This window comes from Stenella coeruleoalba (assembly GCF_951394435.1).
Source record: "Stenella coeruleoalba genome assembly, chromosome: 13".
Classification (NCBI taxonomy): domain Eukaryota; kingdom Metazoa; phylum Chordata; class Mammalia; order Artiodactyla; family Delphinidae; genus Stenella; species Stenella coeruleoalba.
The window spans coordinates 44,616,886-44,637,464 of record NC_137159.1 but is presented as its reverse complement, the minus strand read 5'-3'; the positions used below and the strand labels follow the sequence as shown (position 1 = coordinate 44,637,464).

Here is a 20,579-nt window from a genome sequence, read left to right as displayed (position 1 = left end):
ATGATCCTTTGTATTTCTGTAGTGTCAGTTGTAACTTCTCCTTTTTCATTTCTAATTTTATTGATTTGAGCCCTCTTCCTTTTTTTCTTGATGAGACTGGCTTAAGGCTTGTCAGTTTTGTTTATCTTTTCAAAGAACCAGCTTTTAGTTTCATTGATTTTTGCTATCATTTCCTTCATTTCTTTTTCATTTATTTCTGCTCTGATCTTTATGATTTCTTTCCTTCTACTAACTTTGGGTTTTGTTTGTTCTTTCTCTAGTTGCTTGAGGTGTAAGATTAAGTTGTTTATTTGAAATTTTTCTTGTTTCCTGAAGTAAGATTGTATTGCTATAAACTTCCCTCTTAGAACTGCTTTTGCTGTGTCCCGTAGTTTTTGGATTGTCATCTTTTCATTGTCATTTGTCTCCAGGTATTCTTTTATTTCCTCTTTGATTTCTTCAGTGATCCTTTGTTTGTTTAGTAACATATTGTTTAGCCTCCATGTGTTTGTGTTTTTTACAGTTTTGGTGTGTGTGTGTGTGTGTGTGTGTGTGTGTGATTGATTTCAAATCTCATAGTGTTGTGGTCAGAAAAGATACTTGATATGATTTCAGTATTTTTTAATTTACTGAGGCTTGATTTGTGGCCCAGCATGTGATCTATCCTGGAGAATGTTCCATGTGCATTTGAGAAGAATGTTTATTCTGCTGCTTTCTATAAATATCAATTAAGTCCATCTGGTCAAATGTGTCATTTAAGGCCTGTGCTTCCTTATTGATTTTCTGTCTGGATGATATGTACATTCATGTAAACTGGGGCGTTAAAGCCACTATCACTGTGTTACTGTCGATTTCTGCTTTTACTGCTGTTAGCATTTGCCTTATATATTGAGGTGCTCCTATGTTGGGTGCATATATATTTACAATTGTTATATCTTCTTCTTGGATTGATCCCTTGATCATTATGTAGTGTCCTTCTTTGTCTCTTATAACAGTCTTTAAAGTCTATTTTGTCTGATGTGAGTATTGCTACTCCAGCTTTCTTTTGATTTCCGTTTACATGGGATATTTCCATCCCTTCACTTTCAGTCTGCATGTGTCTTTTGGTTGGAGCATTTAATCCATTTACCCTTAAGGTAATTATCCATATGTATGTTCTTATTGCCATCTTGTTAATTGTTTTGGATTTGTTTTTGTAGGTATTTTTCCTTCTCTTTCTCTTTTGTTCTCATGTGATTTGATGACCATCTTTAGTGTTGTGTTTGCATTGCTTTTTATTTTTTGTGTGCGTATCTATTGTAGATTTTTGGTTTGTGGTTCCCATGAGGTGTTTTGGTTTTTTTTAACATCTTTATTGGAGTATAATTGCCTTACAATGGTGTCTTAGTTTCTGCTTTATAACAAGGTGAATCAGTTATACAATACCTGTGTTCCCATATCTCTTCCCTCTTGCATCTCCCTCCCTCCCACCCTCCCTACCCCACCCTTCTAGGTGGTCACAAACCACCGAACTGATCTCCCTGTGCTATGCAGCTGCTTCCCACTAGCTATCTATTTTACATTTGGTAGTGTATATATGTCCATGCCACTCTCTCACTTTGTCACAGCTTACCCTTCCCCCTCCCCATTTCCTCAAGTCCATTCTCTAGTAGGTCTGTGTCTTTATTTCCATCTTACCCCTAGGTTCTTCATGACCTTTTTTTTTTCTTAGATTACACATATAGGTGTTAGCATACGGTATTTGTTTTTCTCTGTCTGACTTACTTCACTCTCTATGACATACTCTAGGTCCATCCACCTCACTACAAATAACTCAATTTCATTTATTTTTATGGCTGAGTAATATTCCATTGTATATATGTGCCACATCTTCTTTATCCATTCATCTGTTGATGTACACTGAGGTTGCTTCCATGTCCTGGCTATTGTAAATAGAGCTACAATGAACATATTGGTACATGACTCTATTTGAATTATGGTTTTCTCAGGGTATATGCCCAGTAGTGGGATTGCTGGGTCATATGGTAGTTCTATTTGTAGTTTTTTAAGGAACCTCCATACTGTTATCCATAGTGGCTGTATCAATTTACATTCCCACGAACAGTGCAAGAGTGTTCCCTGTTCTCCACACCCTCTCCAGCATTTATTGTTTCTAGATTGTTTGATGATGGCCATTCTGACCGGTGTGAGATGATATCTCATTGTAGTTTTGATTTGCATTTCTGTAATGATTAATGATGTTGAGCATCCTTTCATGTGTTTGTTGGCAATCTGTATACCTTCTTTGGAGGCCAGAAACTATCAAACTCTTAGAGGAAAATATAGGCAGAACACTCTATGACATAAATCACAGCAAGATCCTTTTTGACCCACCTCCTAGAGAAATGGAAATAAAAATAAAAATAAACAAATGGGACCTAATGAAACTTAAAAGCTTCTGCACAGCAAAGGAAACCATAAAGAAGACCAAAAGACAACACTTAGAATGGGAGAAAATATTTGCAAATGAAGCAACTGACAAAGGATTAATCTCCAAAATTTACAATCAGCTCATGCAGTTCAATAGCAAAAAATCAAACAACCCAATCCAAAAATGGGCAGAAGACCTAAATAGACATTTCTCCCATGAGGTTTTGATATAGCAGTCTATATATATACAAGATTGTTCTCAGTTGCTGGTCTCTTAATTTCAAATGCATTTCCAATATCCTGCATTTGTACTGTCCTCATGGTTGCTGGTTTTGATATCATATTTGTGTGTGGATGTTTTCCTATGTTTACTGTACGTTTGTTTGCCTTTACCGGTGAGCTTTCCCATTCGTAATTTTTTTGTTTCTAGTTGTGACCTTTTCTTTTCCGGCTAGAGAATTTCATTTAGCATTTGTTGTAAAGCTGGTTTGGTGGTGCTGAATTCTCTTAGCCTTTGCTTGTTTGTAAAGCTTTTGATTTCTCCACTGAATCTGAATGAGAGCCTTGCTGGGTAGAGTATTCTTGTAGGCTGTAGGTTTTTGCCTTTCATCACTTTAAATATATCATGCCATGCCCTCCTTTTTCAGGTAAATTGACTTCTTTTTCAGGTAGATTGACTTCTTTTTCAGGTAGATTGACCATCTCTACTTCACTTAGTTGTTCTTCTGGGGTTTTATCTTGTTCCTTCATCTGGAATGTATTTCTCTGCCATTTCATTTTGTCTAACTTTCTGTGTTTGTGGTCTCTGTTTCTCAGGCTGCAGGATTGTAATTCTTGCTTCTGGTGTCAGCCCATTGGTGGGTGAGGTTGGTCCAGGGGCTTGTGGAAGCTTTCTTGTAGGAGGAATTAGTGCCTGCCCACTGGTGGGTGGAGCTGCGTCTTGTCCCTTTGATGTCCAGGGCCATGTCAAGGGGTGAATTTATAGGCGATTGTTGGCTCAGGACAACTTTAGGCAGCCTGTCTGCTGATGGGTGCGGCTGTGTTTCCCCCCTACCCCCACCACTGGTTGTTTGGCCTGAGGTATCCCAGCACTGGAGTCTGCAAACTGTTTGGTAGGGCCAGATCTCGGTGCCAAAATGGCAACATCTGGGAGAGCTCACTCCAATAAGGGGTCCCTGGGGCCTCTGCTACCAGTGTCCTTGCCCCCACAGTGAGCCACAGCCAACCACTGCCTCCCCAGGAGACCCTCCAAGACCTGCAGGTAGGTTTGGCCCAGGATCCTATGGAGTCGCTGCTTTGCCCTGGGTCCCAGTGCATATGAAACCTTGTCTGCACCCTCCAAGAGTGGAGTCTCTATTTCCCCCAGTCGTGTGGAGCTCCTGCACTCAAGTCCCACTGGCCTTCAAAGCCAAATGCTCTGGGGGCTCCTCCTCCCAATGCCAGACCCCCAGGCTGGAGAGCCTGACATGGGGCTCAGATCTCACTCCTGTGGGAGAACCTCTGTGATATAATTATTTTCCAGCTTTTGGTCTCCCACCCAGTGGGTATGGCATTTTATTATATCATGAACGTGCCCCTGCTACTGTCTTGTTGTGGCTTCTTTTTTGTCTTTGGGTGTGTAATATCTTTTTTGGTAGGTTCAAGTCTTTTTTGTAGGTGGTTGTTCAGCAGTTAGTTGTGATTTTGGCGTTTTCATGAGAGGAGGTGAGCTCAAGTCCTTCTACTCTACCATCTTGTTTCCTGCTCATACCTTGCATATTGGATATTACTGTTTCTGCTGTTCTGTGATCCCATTATATCTTATCTTCCAAAGTGGTTGAATTGGACTGGATCTATACATGAATTTCCTGTTGTTTTGCTGATGAACTGTACACTTTCCAGTTACGAGTAGATTGTAAAAAGTACAGTGCTATCTAGTGAGAACTCTGTAATTTTAAGAGCCTAGAATGTTTTAATGAAATACTGCTTTTAGAACACTGTTCTCCCAGACTCCATAATTTGTATCACACAGTTTTACTCTTTATTGTTGATGACAGTATGAATTATTATTGGTTACTTATGGGCAAATGATTATTTTCAAGATTATTTTAGTGGCTAAAATACTTAGCCCCTAGCACTAATTTGTATAATCAGTGCTTTGTAGTCTGCAAGATGATCGTACATACATTATCTTAATTGACCTCACAACAGAACTGAGATGGTGTCATTCATTCATTTTAGAGATGATGAGGTTAAGGTTAGAGATGCTAAGACTTGCCTGAGCTTGCATAGATAAAATGGGTACTTGGACCTTATTCATACTTGGTCCTTAGACCAAGTGTTCTTTCTTCAGAGCTGTTTCTGTGGTCAATACTTGTTCCTTTCTGCCTAATCAAAGGTCCTCCTTCTTTGTCTGATGATTGGAGCAATAGCTTCCTACTTGATGAGAGGTTAGCAGCCTCTTTCTCTAGTCTAGTCTCTGCCCCTACAATTGGTCCTTCTTTCTATTAGAGCTTCACAGAATGTGGTCCATGGACCACCTGCATCAGAATCTCCTGGGCTGTGTTTTAAAATGCATGTGCCTGGACCTAATTTCTGATCCACTAAATCAGAATCTCTGACATGGACTGGGGGAATATGCACTTTAAACAATTGCCATTCTCTTTGTTTTCACTGTAAAGCTATCTCAAAAGTGTGTTATTAGCATTGTGGAGAGCCACCAAAAATTTGATCAAAAAACTATCCTAAATCATCACAGTTTATTTACCTTGGATGGACGAAGTTAAAAAATGTGATACCAGTTCTCAGTGATTGTGGTTAATTATTACTTATTCATTCAGGACTAAGGTAAGTAGACACAAGGTGCTAAAATGTGTATTAGCAATTCCTGACTCATCTCCGTAGCCAAGTACTCCATTTGGGTAGGTAACGTTGTGCTCTGAATGTTAGGATAGAGTCTTGGCAATTGGACAGTATCTGAAAGAAAGCAAAAACACATGAATGCTGAACAGAGCAACTTTTTATCTTTTTTAAACAGATTTTTGATATTTCCTGGGATCCATATCAGCCGAACAGAGTGGTTAGCTGTGGAGTGAAACATATAAAGGTAAAGTAGTTATTATAAAGAAATTTTGGTACCTTGTATGAAAATAATTCCAGATGTTTATATATATAATTTGGTGTTGAGAAACTGCTTCAAACTGCTTTTTTCCCCTTAAATTTGGAGGCTTCTTACCTGCATCTCTGATCCCAGAGCACACTAACATCAGCTGATGGGCCTCCCGTTTAGAAATGCAGTATAACAACAATCAAGCGAAGTGCTCAGCAGGCAGCTGAAAAGGAAACTTTATGTTAATTAAATATTATACAGAAGGGCTTCCCTGATGGCGCCGTGGTTGAGAGTCCGCCTGCCGATGCAGGGGACGCGGGTTCGTGCCCTGGTCCGGGAAGATCTCACATGCCGTGGAGCGGCTGGGCCCGTGAGCCATGGCTGCTGAGCCTGCGCGTCCAGAGCCTGTGCTCCGCAACGGGAGAGGCCACGGCGGTGAGAGGCCCGCGTACCGCAAAATATATATATATATATATATATATATATATATATATGTATATAAAAGACAGAAGACTCATAATACTTTTAGGATTGCATGTTTTAAAACAGTTCTGATTTTAATTTTGTGAATTAAGTTTTTTCATTGTGAATGTTTATACATATTGCATGTCAAAACTTTTTGATATGTTGATATGTTCTTTTAGAAGAAAGATGCCATGTTGTGATGGACCTAGAAGGAGAGCGATATATAGTACAAACCTACCTGGGCCATTGACTTTTAAATGCCTAGCTTCCTGTAGACTACACAGCCTGGAATATTACTAGTGGAGCAGGACCTGCCTCTGTCTATTTGCTCCTCTCTATTTTGTTACACAGGTAGCAAAATTAACACCATAGACATCCTTTCCTCTGACATAACAAAAATTTCTCCTGGACCCTGGGATACGGCCCAGGATCTTCTGTCTATAGGTTTGTAGATAATATAAGTTAAAGTCCATAAAGAAAAGAGTGTAAGGGTTACTTGCTGGAACAGAGCATGTGTCGACCTCTGCTGCTACAAAAATGGTGCATTTCTGTGTGAACAGAGGAAATGTCTGTGTTACTCCTCCAACCAACTCCTCCTGTTTCCCAGTTCTTTTGTTCGTCTTTTAGTCTAGTTTTTCGTGATCCTTCCCATTATTCCTACTTAATGGTTAGAAAGGGACACATGATAAAATGCTCAGAAATAAACATAACAAGAAATATGCAAGACCTAATTTAAAAACTATCATAGAACTTTATAGAGGAATGTAAAAGAAGACCTGGGCAAATGGAGAGAAACAACATTGATTCCGGACATGAAGTGTAAAAATGATACATGCATTATTTATCTCCAAGTTAATTTATATTTAATACAAGTTCAATGAAAATCTTTATAAGCTTTATTGTTATCTGACAGCATTTCCCTTTAAGTTATTCTAAGTTAATCTATGAGAATGAAAGACAACCAAGAACCTTGGCACAAAAAACAATAATGAAAAGGAAAATGCACTACTATTTACTAAAGCATATTATGAAGTTTCAAAAATTAAAATGGTACAAGACTGGGGTAAGGATAAATAAAAACCAACAAAAAAGAAACTAAGCTGAGAAATAGACCTTAATATGTATGACAATTTAGAATATAATAATAGTACGTCTGACAAGTGGGCACTAGAAAAATTTATTATTCTAGTTGTATGTCATTACTTCATAGCATATACTAAAATAAATTATTTATGAATTAAAGAGTTAAATGTTAAAAAAAAACTATAAAATAGAGGAATATATATGTAAATATTTAATTTCTCTCAAGTTGGAGAAAGGTGTTTCTAAATGTAAAAGCAAATAAGCCATAAAGGTGTTTGACACAAATAACCAATAAACAGTCTACAGTAAGGAATAGAAGGGAGTTTTATTTCAGCCAAGCTGAGGACTGGCCCGGGAGTGCAGTCTCCACCAAGGAAGAAAGCACTCTGGAGAAACATGGTTTTCAACACAGTTTTATATTTTCTCTGAACAAAGGACATACATACATCAAACATGACAGGGTACATTCCTTCAAGCTTTCAACAGAGATGTGTAGTTTCAGATTAGCACATACACAGAGAGTCAGCATGACCTTGACTTCTGGGAAGGGAACTTTGTCTTTGAAGGAGTACTAACATGGGCATCGTGGAAGGGTAGGCATTTACTCCTATGTTCAAAGAGAACATTCTTTACTTCTGGATAATGCATTCTTTTCTTTAATGGTTAAAGCAAATGTACAATGTATGTTTGACAGGCCATATGTCAGGCTGTTCTAGTTCACATAAAATTCAGGCCAAATCATGTATAAGCCAGAATGGCTTCCCCACACCCTAATAGATGAAAATTTCTTCCATCAAAGGATAATACTATAGATTCAACTATACAAATATTAAAATATTCTGTTTACCTTCCCACTACCCCCAAGAAACAAAAGAGGCAGACCACAAACTAGCAAAGTATAGGCAACAAGGCATAGAATGTTGGCTTGTTCTTGAAATATAAAGAATTCTAGCAAATCTATAGAATGGACAAAGAATGTCCACATTATTTTTCTCAATTGTCTGCTAATAGACACATGAAAATGCTGACTCATTAATAATTAAGGAATAGACATTTTAAAATAACAGTGTTTTTAATATATCAAAATGATGATTGAAATGTATCCAGTATTGGGAAAGATTTGGGGAATGAACACTCTCAAACCTTGCTGGTGGAAGGGTAAATGAGTATAGTCTTTCAGTCCAGAAATTTGGCAATACCTGTCAGTTACCTTAGAAATGTTGATACCCTTTGAAACAGTAATTTCATCCCAATTTTAGTATATGTGCTGCCAAAGTAAGCACAGCCAGTAATGTCATATCTTGTAATTTATCCCAAGGAAATTCTTGGGAGCATGAACCAAGCACTGGTTCATTGCTGAATAACTTACCAATAGCAAATAAAACCAAACAAAAGACGACCTGAAACCCCCTAACTGCCCTCAGGTGGTTAAATAAAATATGGTATATCCATATGAAGAAATACTGTGCAATCATACGTCATATTTTAGAGGATTATTTAATATTATTGGACATATTTAAGATCTATTTACAGTCTACTTCTGGGTGGGATAAATTTGTGGCTTTGATTTTTTTACTTTAAAAGTATATTTTTGTGTAGGAAAAAATTGGTAGACTATCCCAAAACATTAAACAGTTATCTTGCGTAGTGAGTTGATAGTTTTTAAATTTTCCCATTATTTTAAAATTATTTTACAATAACATGCATTTCTTCCAAAATAAGAAAAAAGTAATGGAAACACAGGGGACAAAAAGATAAGTCTATAGGTTCTACTCTTCAAAGGTGTCACATGTCCTTAGGGCTTCATAAACATTTTATAATCCTTGTGCAGAGAGCTGATTTTAACCTGAGGCTATGTTTGCTGAAATGAAGGCACTTTTTGCTTCAACAGTAGTTGGATAATCCTTTCTCATAATTTATACAGTCCAACTGAAAGACTAGAAAACTCATTAAATTTGATAAACATTTGTTGAGTTTGTACCATGTGATAGAATAAAAACTGACCCGATTTTCAGTTTGCTTAAAACTGAGCAATTAAAACATTGAAATAGAACATTCTGTAAGAGTGGCAAAACCAAAATTCTCTAGGGATAACAGGGAGATCCCAACTGGTTAGAGGAATGTTAAGTGGTTCAGGAAGGGATGCTATTTGAGCTGAGCCTTAATGGATAGGTGAGTTTGGTAGGGTGGGCTTGGAAGGCAGCAGAACCCAGGGAAGGGGTTGCCCTTCAGTCAGGAGTTAATAGGCAGGGACTGGTCACCCATCGAATCATAGGTCTGGGGAGCAGAAGGGTCCTTGGCCCATTAACATGTTCACAGATTATCAACTTTTTCATCACCAAAGAACATCTTAGTTGTCTTTCCAAGGGAACAAATATTTTGAAAAATTTTGGCCATGAAATACATGGTAGCCATTACATCTTAATTCCCTTAACAGTTTTTAATTAACCAAGGATATAATATATATCTGCTAGCATGAGTTTCTGATCATAACATATGGAAGAGGCACTGAGTTGTTCTTTCAGCCACAAGCAAAGAAATACATGAGCTCAAGATGAGCCGGATTCCATTATTCCATGGTGGCTCTCTGGAAGTCTGGCACCCTGACCAGGGAGCCTTCAGCCAACTTGCATATTCCACAGTGAGGAAGCCAAGACCTAGGAGGTTGTTTGACTTTGAATCCTGGTTCTGTCTCCCTCTACTTGATTCTGGGAAAGCTATTTTATCTCCGAGACTGAATTTCTTTCTTTCCCAAAAAAACAAAAACAAAAAAGACAGGATAAAAAGGGGGGTGGGGATAACTACCTCCTGAATTTAAGAGTTACATTAAACAGTGTATGGAACCAGTAGGGGCACAATAATATTAATTTCTTTTCCCATTTCCTAGGTCTACAAAAATAGTGGCACAGATAAGATTTAAACTCCGTTTCTGGCTCCCTTTGACAAGCTCTTTTCTCTTAGCAATTATTTCTTTAATGATCTATCTTGGCTTAAGTCCCCACCCCCAAACCAGATTATCAAAGATAATAGATTAACTGCTTTAATTGATAGATTTGTCCAGTTTCCCTGTTTCTTTCCATCTTTGGTTAACTCCTTTAATCAGTTGATTCTAAAAGCAGAGACAGATAGAACCCTGGAACCTCATTTGAAAACACTAAGAGCTGTTTGTCCTGTTAAATTTGTTAATTGTGTTTTGGCAGACCTAGGCATTTTTTCTAAGCAAAAACAAGCATTTTTACCTCAAATGGAAGAATCTGCAAATGCAGATTCTTTATTAATTATGTCATTCTTTATTCTTTATTAATTTTGTTTAGAAGGAAATCCACAACAAATTTCAGCAGGCTTTAACAAATTATTTTCACTATCTGTATTTTCTACATGCAATTCCAGGACCCCCACCTTTTTTCCCCAAAGCCGCCTAACATCAAACGAATCATTCCAGTCACAAGGTGAATGCAGAATCTCTAATGCACTCCAAGAAAATTTTTTTTTTTTTTTTTTTGCGATACGCGGGCGCCTCACTGTTGTGGCCTCTCCTGTCGCGGAGCACAGGCTCCGGATGCGGCCATGGCTCACGGGCCCAGCAGCTCCGCGGCATGTGGGATCTTCCCGGACCAGGGCACGAACCCGTATCCCCTGCATCGGCAGGCGGACTCTCAACCACTGCGCCACCAGGGAAGCCCCCAAGAAAATATTTTTACGTGAAATTTTTGTAGCTAGGGTAAAATTCTTTCTCATTTTACAATCCCCAGTGTTTGGCAAACAGGCAAATTATGATTATCTGAAATGAATGCTTGAAAAACAGTAGCAGTTGAGCATTTTCTGCTTGCTTGGTTTTACAGGAAATGAGCCTACCAGGTTTGTTGGCTGTTATTGTTCTTTCTCCATTCTTTAGTCGCAGACAGAAGGGACCTCAGGGATTACTTAGGGTCAGGTGAGCTCCCAAGTACCTGCCAGTTCTAACAGAATTTGCATTACAATCTGTGAATGGAGATTGGAGAAGATAAACAATGTGCTTTCATTTGATGTGGAGTTAATGGTGTGTTGCTACCCTAATCTGTCACTGTTTTCCAAACATGAAGTGCTTCTCAAGAAGAGATAATGTCTCAGATTTGCCATTTTCTGCAGAAATTCTCATGCCTATCCTGTCATTACAGCTATATATGCCTTTTTAGAGAATCATCTGATTATCTGGAATGTTTCATGTTGACATTATGCCATCTGACTGGGTGATTTCATCAGAAAAAATCTTTGTGTAGGGATAAGTCTCTCTTTTTTGTGGTTGTCCATCTAGAAATATTTCAACAACTCAGGCCAAAGTACACATCCCAAGTTAAAGGGATAATAATTACCAAATAGTTACGCTTCCTTTAATTTTCATGCATGGGGAGATAATAGAAGGATAAATGTCTGCCTTAAGCATCACCGTGTAACAGCAAGTTCTTTGGCATGTAGGTACAACCAGTAGTTGTTTATGTCTCATAGTTTGTTCAGGTTCAAAGTTAATACTTAAATGTTTTCCCAAGGCATATACCTAACTATCCTTCCCCAGATTGTTCTTATTCTTTTGATGTATACTTTAGTGCCTTTTTGTAAAATCAATAATAGCCAAAGAAGCAAATCACCAGAGTTGATACTTAATGAGAGAAGAATCTTGTATAGTCTCAGATGATGGCACATCTTTCTCTCATTCTCCCCAAGGGCCACCACCTCCACAGCTGCCTGAGTCCTGGCCCTCCTGAGGGGTGCACCCATCTAGAACTGCTTCCTCGAGTACCCAGCCACTCTGGGAGGACCGTCATTTTTCCTCTCCTGCAGGCACAGAATATTAGGGTTGTCACTAATTTTTCCGCACACATTTCCTGTCACTTGGATTCACCTAACCCTGCTCTCCTAAACCACGATGCAGTTTCTTCCTCACCAATGATCCAAATCCTATTCTTGTTCATTCCAGTTAATTCAACATGGTTCTCTATCTTCAAATTTCCTTACCACTTGTATGCAGTCTGAATATGCTGCCTTCAAATGATCTTTTTTTGTTTTATATGTATCTTCTTCATTGGATTTAAAGTTCTCAAGGCAAATATTTCAATACTTTCTCATGTATAACCCCTGATGAACCTTTGGCAAGTCACTTATGCCTTCTTTCTCTCCTTTCCAAATGGGTGTAATAATAATATCTGCCTTAGCCTATTCGTAAGGGTATTATGAAGATCAAATAACTAAACACATGTAAAGAGCCTTTATAAATTGTGAGAGGCTACGTACATGGCAGTAAAATTATACCAGTTCACATACTGAAAGAAAATATGTCAGAGTGAAATACTTAATTTCTACATAACCATGGGAGTCTCCCTGCTGCTATCTATAAAGCAGCTCAACCTTTATGCTTATAGTCTCCCTCATAATAAATTATGCAACTAAAACTGAAAAGCCTAGTCAGTTATTTGGCTATATGAAATATAACCTATATTTAGAAACATTTCTGAGTAATGTTTCTACAGTGAAGATTTATGTAATTTTTAGTTAGAAATTATTTCTAAATGCATATATATATACGTGCAACAAAAACACCTAGAAGATATATCAACATGTTAACAGGAGGTTGTGAATAATTCCAATTTTCCTCTTTTCACTTTTCTCTGTTTCTAAACTTCTCTACAGTGAACCTATACTAGTGCTATAACTTGACAAGAAATTAAACAAAAAAATGAACATTAAACATTTAGCAAAGTTTTGGAATGTTGGAACTTTGAGAGTTTAAAAAATATTGTTATAAGTTTTTTTTTTTTACTGCTAGTAGTTGGCTAAAATGTTTTGCAGTTCTCTGCCGTTATAACAAAACAAGTTAAATTATGTGTATCTAGTGCACCTATAGTAAATTATGTAAAATGTATTGAAACATTAGCAAATAAATACCAATAATGAGATGCATCAGAATACTCTTTTTTTTGGATCTATTTATTTTATCACTTATTTTCTAGTTTTGGACACTATGTGGAAATGCCCTGACTGCAAAAAGAGGGATATTTGGCAAAACAGGGGATCTTCAGACCATCCTTTGCCTTGCATGTGCCAAAGAAGACATCACCTACTCTGGTGCTTTAAATGGCGACATCTATGTCTGGAAAGGGCTCAATTTAGTCCGCACCATTCAAGGAGCACATAGTGTAAGTATTTCCGTATAGAAGTTTGGGAATGACTTATTAAATAAGTAAAAGTCACAAATCTCTGTATTTTTGCCCTGTTGCTTTAAGATCAGCCAGTTCTGCTGAACACTCACTAAACATTCATGAAGGATTTTCCTATTTATTTTTGTTCACCTGGAAGAAATTAATATTTCAAAAGCTTAATAACTTAATTAGCTTTCGTCTCAATTATCGATTGACTGATTAGTGTTGTAATTCAGCAGTACCAGCTTGACAGAAACTAGAAGTATTTCATCGTCAGTTTCATCTCCTAAACCAGCATTTCTTTTTTTTTTTGCGGTACACGGGCCTCTCACTGTTGTGGCCTCTCCTGTTGCGGAGCACAGGCTCTGGACGCGCAGGCTCAGCGGCCATGGCTCACAGGCCCAGCCGCTCCACGGCATGTGGGATCTTCCCGGACCGGGGCACGAACCCGTATCCCCTACATCGGCAGGCGGACTCTCAACCACTGCACCACCAGGGAAGCCCAACCAGCATTTCTTAAACGTTAATGTGCCTATGAATCTCCTGGAGATCTTGTTAAAAAGCAGGTTGTCAGTATCACTGATGAACATAGATGCAAAAATCCTCAGCAAAATACTAGCAAACAGAATCCAATAGCACATTAAAAGGATCATACACCATGATCAAGTGGGGTTTATCCCAGGAATGCAAGGATTCTTCATTATACACAAATCCATCAATGTGATAAATCATATTAACAAATTGAAGGAGAAAAACCATATGATCATCTCAATAGATGCAGAAGAAGCTTTCAACAAAATTCAGTACCCATTTATGATAAAAACTCTCCAGACAGTGCGCATAGAGGAAACTTACCTCAACATAATAAAGGCCATATATGACAAACCCACAGCCAACATCATTCTCAATGGTGAAAAACTGAAACCATTTCCACTAAGATCAGGAAAAAGACAAGGTTGCCCACTCTCACGACTATTATAAAACATAGTTTTGGAAGATTTATCCAACGTGGTCAGAGAAGAAAAAGCAAGAAAAGGAACCCAAATCAGAAAAGAAGAAGTAAAACTGTCACTATTTGCAGATGACATGATACTATACATAGGGAATCCTAAAGATGCTACCAGAAAACTACTAGAGCTAATCAATGAACTTGGTAAAGTAGCAGGATACAAAATCAATGCACAGAAATCTCTTGCATTCCTATACACTAATGATGAAAAATCTGAAAGATAAATTAAGGAAACCCTCCCATTTACCACTGCAACAAAAAGAATAAAATACCTAGGAATAAACCTACCTACAGAGACAAAGACCTGTATGCAGAAAAGTATAAGACACTGATGAAAGAAATTAAAGATGATACAGACAGATGGAGAGATATACCATGTTCTTGGATTGGAAGAATCATTGTGAAAATGACTATACTACCCAAAGCAATCTGCAGATTCAATGCCATCCCTATCAAACTACCACTGGCATTTTTCATAGAACTAGAACAAAAAATTTCACAATTTGTATGGAAACACAAAAGATTGCAAATAGCCAAAGCAATCTTGAGAAAGAAAAATGGAGCTGGAGGAATCAGACTTCCTGACTTCAGACTATACTACAAAGCTACAATAATGAAGACAGTATGATACTGGCACAAAAACAGAAATATAGATCAATGGAACAGAATAGAAAGGCCAGAGATAAACCCACATACATATGGCCACCTTATCTTTGATAAAGGAGGCAAGAATATACAATGGAGAAAAGACAGCCTCTTCAATAAGTGGTGCTGGGACAACTGGATGGCTACATGTAAAAGAATGAAATTAGAATACTCCCTAACACCATACACAAAATTATAATGGATTAAAGACCTGATCGTAAGGCCAGACACTATAAAACTCTTAGAGGAAAACATAGGCAGAATACTCTATGACATAAATCACAGCAAGATCCTTTTTGACCCACCTCCTAGAGAAATGGAAATAAAAACAAAAATAAACAAATGGGACCTAATGAAACTTCAAAGCTTTTGCACAGCAAAGGAAACCATAAACAAGACGAAAAGACAACCCTTATAATGGGCAAAAATATTTGTAAACAAAGCAACTGACAAAGGATTAATCTCCAGAATATACAAGCAGCTCATGCAGCTCAATATCAAAAAAACAAACAACCCAGTCCAAAAATGGGCAGAAGACCTAAATCGACATTTCTCCAGAGAAGATATACAGATTGCCAACAAACACATGAAAGGATGCTCAACATCACTAATCATTAGAGAAATGCAAATTAAAAGTACAATGAGGTATTACCTCACACTGGCCAGAATGGCCATCATCAAAAAATCTACAAACAATAAATCCTGGAGAGAGTGTGGAGAAAAGGAAACCCTCTTGCACTGTTGGTGGGAATGTAAATTGATACAGCCACAATGGAGAACAGTATGGAGGTTCCTTAAAAAACTAAAAACAGAATTACCATATGACCCAGCAATCCCACTACTGGGCATATACCCTGAGAAAACCATAATTCAAAAAGAGTCATGTACCACAATGTTCATTGCAGCACTATTTACAATAGCCAGGACATGGAAGCAACCTAAGTGTCCATCAACAGTTGAATGAACAAAGAAGATGTGGCACATACATACAATGGAATTTTACTCAGCCATAAAAAGAAACAAAATTGAATTATTTATAGTGAGGTGGATGGACCTAGAGTCTGTCATACAGAGTGAAGTAAGTCAAAGAGAAAAACAAATACCGTATGCTAACACATATATATGGAATCTAAAAAAAAAAGTTATGAAGAACCTAGGAGCAGGACAGGCATAAAGACTCAGACGTAGAGAGTGGTCTTAAGGACACGGGGAAGGGGTAAGGGTAGGCTGGGACGAAGTTAGACAGCACTGATATATATACACTACCAACTGCAAAATAGATAGCTAGTGGGAAACAGCCACATAGCACAGGGAGATCAGCTTGGTGCTTTGTGACCAGCTAGAGGGTTGGGATAGGGAGGGTGAGAGGGAGACGCAAGAGGGAGGAGAGGTGGTGATATATGTATACGTATAGCTGCTTTACTTTTTTGTACAGCAGAAACTAATAGAACAGTATAAATCAATTATACTCCAATAAAGATGTTAAAAAAATGCAGACTGTTACTCAGTGTGTCTGGGATGACATTACTGCTGCTGGCCTGTGGCCTATATGTTGAATAGCAAGGGTGGAGACAGCCGTTATTTTTATAGTGGTTAATAAGGTAGATTTTCCTCATCTGAGTGAGAGAGCGTCACCTCCATGTCCACATCACAATTTCTTAAAATGCAAACAAAAACCACTGATAAATTCTTTTGATGGTCTGCTCTGTAAGAACAAGGACAAACTTGACTCTGAGCACTCTGCTGAATTCTGACATATATTAAAATAGTTATATTGCTGTGTCTATAGATGATAAAGTAGAAATGACCAGAAGAATGGGGAGATGATGTGAAAGGTAAAGGCTGTTGTAATAAATGGAAATTTGGTAAAATGTTATCAGAAACTCAACAGACCTTTAGCTTTTTGCCCTATTACTGTGAACCTGAAGAAAAGTTTCAGCAACTCTTAGCAAAAGAGCTATGAAATTTTAGAACTTTCACTGTCTTGTATGTTGAAGACCAGTTTTCTTGGCTTTGCTAATTATGAAACAGCTCTTGAAACAAAAGGTCAGTATTGGTCCTCATTCATAAAAACAGCTGCGTTAGTAACCTAATTTCTCTTTACACTGGATATTATGTCAACATTATACTCTTGTAACACATTTTCCATGGAAAAGCATCTTTAAGTTGTGAAACCACGTCAGAGGTGAAAAGCGTCTTCAAATAATGCTTAACAAGCTAACACAAGTGTAATTTATGCTTCCATTTAGGCTCAGATGGTGCGTGCTTGAGCTCATTGGGATGCATTTCTGTCACCATCGTCCCTATAGAAGTGTTTGTGTTCCTAGCCCGCATATCTTTACTTGTTTTAAAAGGAATTTATGTGAAACACCGCCACCATTGTCTTTATAATGATTAGCTGTCACAGAAAGAAATTTATGATTTTTATATTTGCTTTAGCCAAGGAATTCCTGAATTTTTTTTACAGCCTGTTATTAGTTTAATCGTGGCAAAGGAGCACTTGAACTAGTTTGCTTTAGTGATATTATGAATTTTTAATCTAGCTGAAATGGCTACTTGTTCTATTGCCAGGATTTCAATAGAGAGCAAGAGATTTGTTTTTTGTTTTATTTTTGCTTTGTTTTGTATTTTTATCATCAAGATCCAGCTATAATGACTGTTTAGAACGATTGCAGCATTGAGTATTATCTGCCTTAATCAACAGGCTGGAATCTTCAGCATGTATGCTTGCGAAGAAGGCTTTGCCACTGGTGGACGAGATGGGTGTATACGATTATGGGATACTGATTTCAAACCAATAACCAAAATTGATCTCAGGGAGACAGAACAAGGATATAAAGGTAACACATGTATTAATACTTATCCATAGATCTTAATGTGTTAAATACAGTGTGAAAGTCTGTTTCTATATTTGTTTCTCTTACCCCATCTTCTACCATGAAGGATTTAAGGTAGTTTACATAAATGTAATGGATACAAGATTAAAAGTATGTTGAATGTAAGTGAATACCCCTTTTTCCTAATTTGCACAAGGGTATCTATATGTACAAGCAGTGGTCCTGCTGCAAAGATAAACAACATAATAATAAAACTACTGACTGGTAACCTGAGAGATGAGACTTTCAGTTATAAAACTGGGAAGTTCTGGGTAAGTTAGTGACCCTAAATGTAACTGCATGCAGCCTCTGAAAATAAATAAATAAATAAATAATAGGAAAAACAAGAGAAATTATTTTTAAAAAAATAGCTTTAGTGGAGTAGCTACCATAGTAGTAGGGGTTAAGAGCCCGGGCTCAGAGTCGGGGAGCCTGGGTTCAAATCCAAGTTTTACCTGTGATAGATTGGAGACCTTGATCAAATTTGTTAACATCTCTGGGCCTCAGTTTCCTCATCTGTAAAATGGGGGTAATACCAACACCAACCTCATAGAGTTCTATGAGGATTAAATACACTTGCAGAGTGCTTAGAGTAAGTCATGGTGCATGGTCAGCCCTCAGTAAACGTTGGCTACTGTTAACAATATGTTAAGTATGTGTACCAGAGAATACAAAGCAGTTTATATACATCTTTTTAAATTCTCATGATAGGCTTATTATCTCATTTTTCATATAGAGAATTTGGCACTGAGAGAGATTAAAGTGGAAAATGTAAATAGGAAAGATAAGATGAAGTAAGTCACAAGTGACGTTAGTCCACTGAGCACATGTGGGGAGTTCTGTTCATGTGAGAATTTAGTGTCCACTTCATTGCATGGACAGTCAAGGCCCTCGAGTTCTCTGCCAGAGAACATGGGCCAATGTAACTTTATCCAGAAAAGTACTTTAGGCAGATATAAGCAAGTAAGCACCCATAAAAGCAATGTTAAAAATGCTAGTAAAGCAGCCAAAAATGTTTGACCTTGAACCGTGAAACTTCTTGGTGTATCCCTCAAGGTAAACTGGAAGCAAAACATATACTTAGATAACTCATGAGTTAACTTACTAGATGGGATTATTGACCATAAACTGGCTAGATGTTGGGGAGCATCAACCAGAAATCATGATTCCTTTTTGGCAGTCACTTTATCCAGCTCATCCCAAAATTTTATCACATAATCAAGGTATAAATTTTAAAGTGTGAGGATCAGGGCAGAAGCCATATTTACTCTGCTCTACTTTTCTCCCTGATACCCAGTCCCTGACTTCAGGCTCTCAAAGGAGAGTTCAGGAGCCGGTTCAGAACAAGCATCTGTATAGCCAGGGATTTGTATTGATTGTACAAAGCCACCCCCATGGTCAACTCCTATCCCCAGAGTCAAGGGAAGGTGGTCAGGGACACGTTCTATTTTCTATCAGTCTCAACTGATTCCCACACACGCTTGCCAATATCAAAGAGGATATAGGTGGTGCACAGTGGACGGAAGGACCTTAAGCAAGCCTGCATCTCATAGGTGTGGCCTGTAGCACCTGGGCTTATAGCTATCAGGGGAAGGATTAGCATGTATTTTTAGATGGATGGCCAGTGGGACAGTAGCCTGTATTTCAGGAGGAGTAGTGAACTGTGCTTTTAAAGGACTGGATAAACCATGCTGCTGTTCAGGAGCCGTGAAAATGGGTGCCGTTTTCTTGCCACCTTCTTCATTTTTGCAGTCTCAGCTCACTACCAATACTCTTGTTTACTTCGTGTTTTACTTTAAATGGATGTGAATGCATCTCTTTCTTCTTTTTTTTAACTTCTCCTCATAAGCAATAATATCTGTGAAATTATGGCTTTAATATACTGTTTATTGTTAAGTTCTGGCTATTGGATTAAAAAATTTTGTCCATGTAGCATCTTCACCATCAGTGGTGCCTTTGCCTGTCACACTTTTGGCAACACTGTAACAGAAGTCTACTATGTACTATCAAACTTCCAAAGAATTGCCGGCATTTTTTCCAGCCCTTAGTGGAAAACAGGACAAATGTATAGAGTCAAACGAATGAAAGGCTCGTGGTTGAAGTGTTGGTAACAACCCCAAATCTGGCTTACTCTTCACCCTCAACTCAGCTAGTTCTCGAGCCTGTGTGGACAGGGCCTTGCAGGGGGAACCTGCCACGATCCTGAACCACCCTCAGGGACTTTCTCTTGCCCTCAGCCGGGCCTTGGCGCCATCATCACACGGAAGCAGGGCCGGGGGGCCATTGAGTTGAGAAGCCAAGTCTCAGAACAGGCCCTCCATGACGTTCTCTGAGACCAGCTGCCAGGGCCACCCTGTGACAGGGGTGTACTCTAGGGCACCTGAAGGTGGGAGTGAGGCCAGAGTGAGCTAGGAGACCCAGCACAGGTATAAGGATTAAAATATGTAGGATTGCAGGTGAGGATTAAAAGTAGTTGAAATGTATACAGTTTTCTGTTCCAGCTCCCTCCTCAACCAGCCATTACCATACATGCCCTCGCTCTTCCGAGCATTTGCAGACAGTGTGGGTTAAAGGGGAGGGAAGGAAAGACTGTGGGGAGAGGCTGAAACAGGAGGAAGAAGACAAAGTGGACAGGACTTGGGGTGTACTTTGTCCCACCCCATCCTGCCCTGCACACCACCGCCCACCCGCCCCGCCGCTGCCGCCATTCCCCGAAAAGGAGTCTTGACTTTTCCTCCACCTTCAGGCTCTGCCTCAAGATGGAAACAAAGTACCATTTGGAAGGAGCAGATACAAGCAAAGCACTGTTAGAACTAGTTACCAACCAGGGTTCTTGGCCTCCTTAATCAATG

General features: G+C 38.5%; 1 protein-coding gene across 1 annotated transcript in view; it reads left to right on the top strand.

Annotated features, from left to right (window-relative positions):
• The window catches only part of EML6 (EMAP like 6), a 349,731-nt gene that overhangs the window by 178,632 nt on the left and 150,520 nt on the right, over positions 1–20,579 (top strand). Inside the window, exons 5-7 of the mRNA XM_079941576.1 lie at positions 5,405–5,473; positions 13,009–13,194; positions 17,556–17,691. Coding sequence (XP_079797702.1) covers positions 5,405–5,473; positions 13,009–13,194; positions 17,556–17,691 — 391 coding nt within the window. The remainder of the gene's footprint in view (positions 1–5,404; positions 5,474–13,008; positions 13,195–17,555; positions 17,692–20,579) is intronic.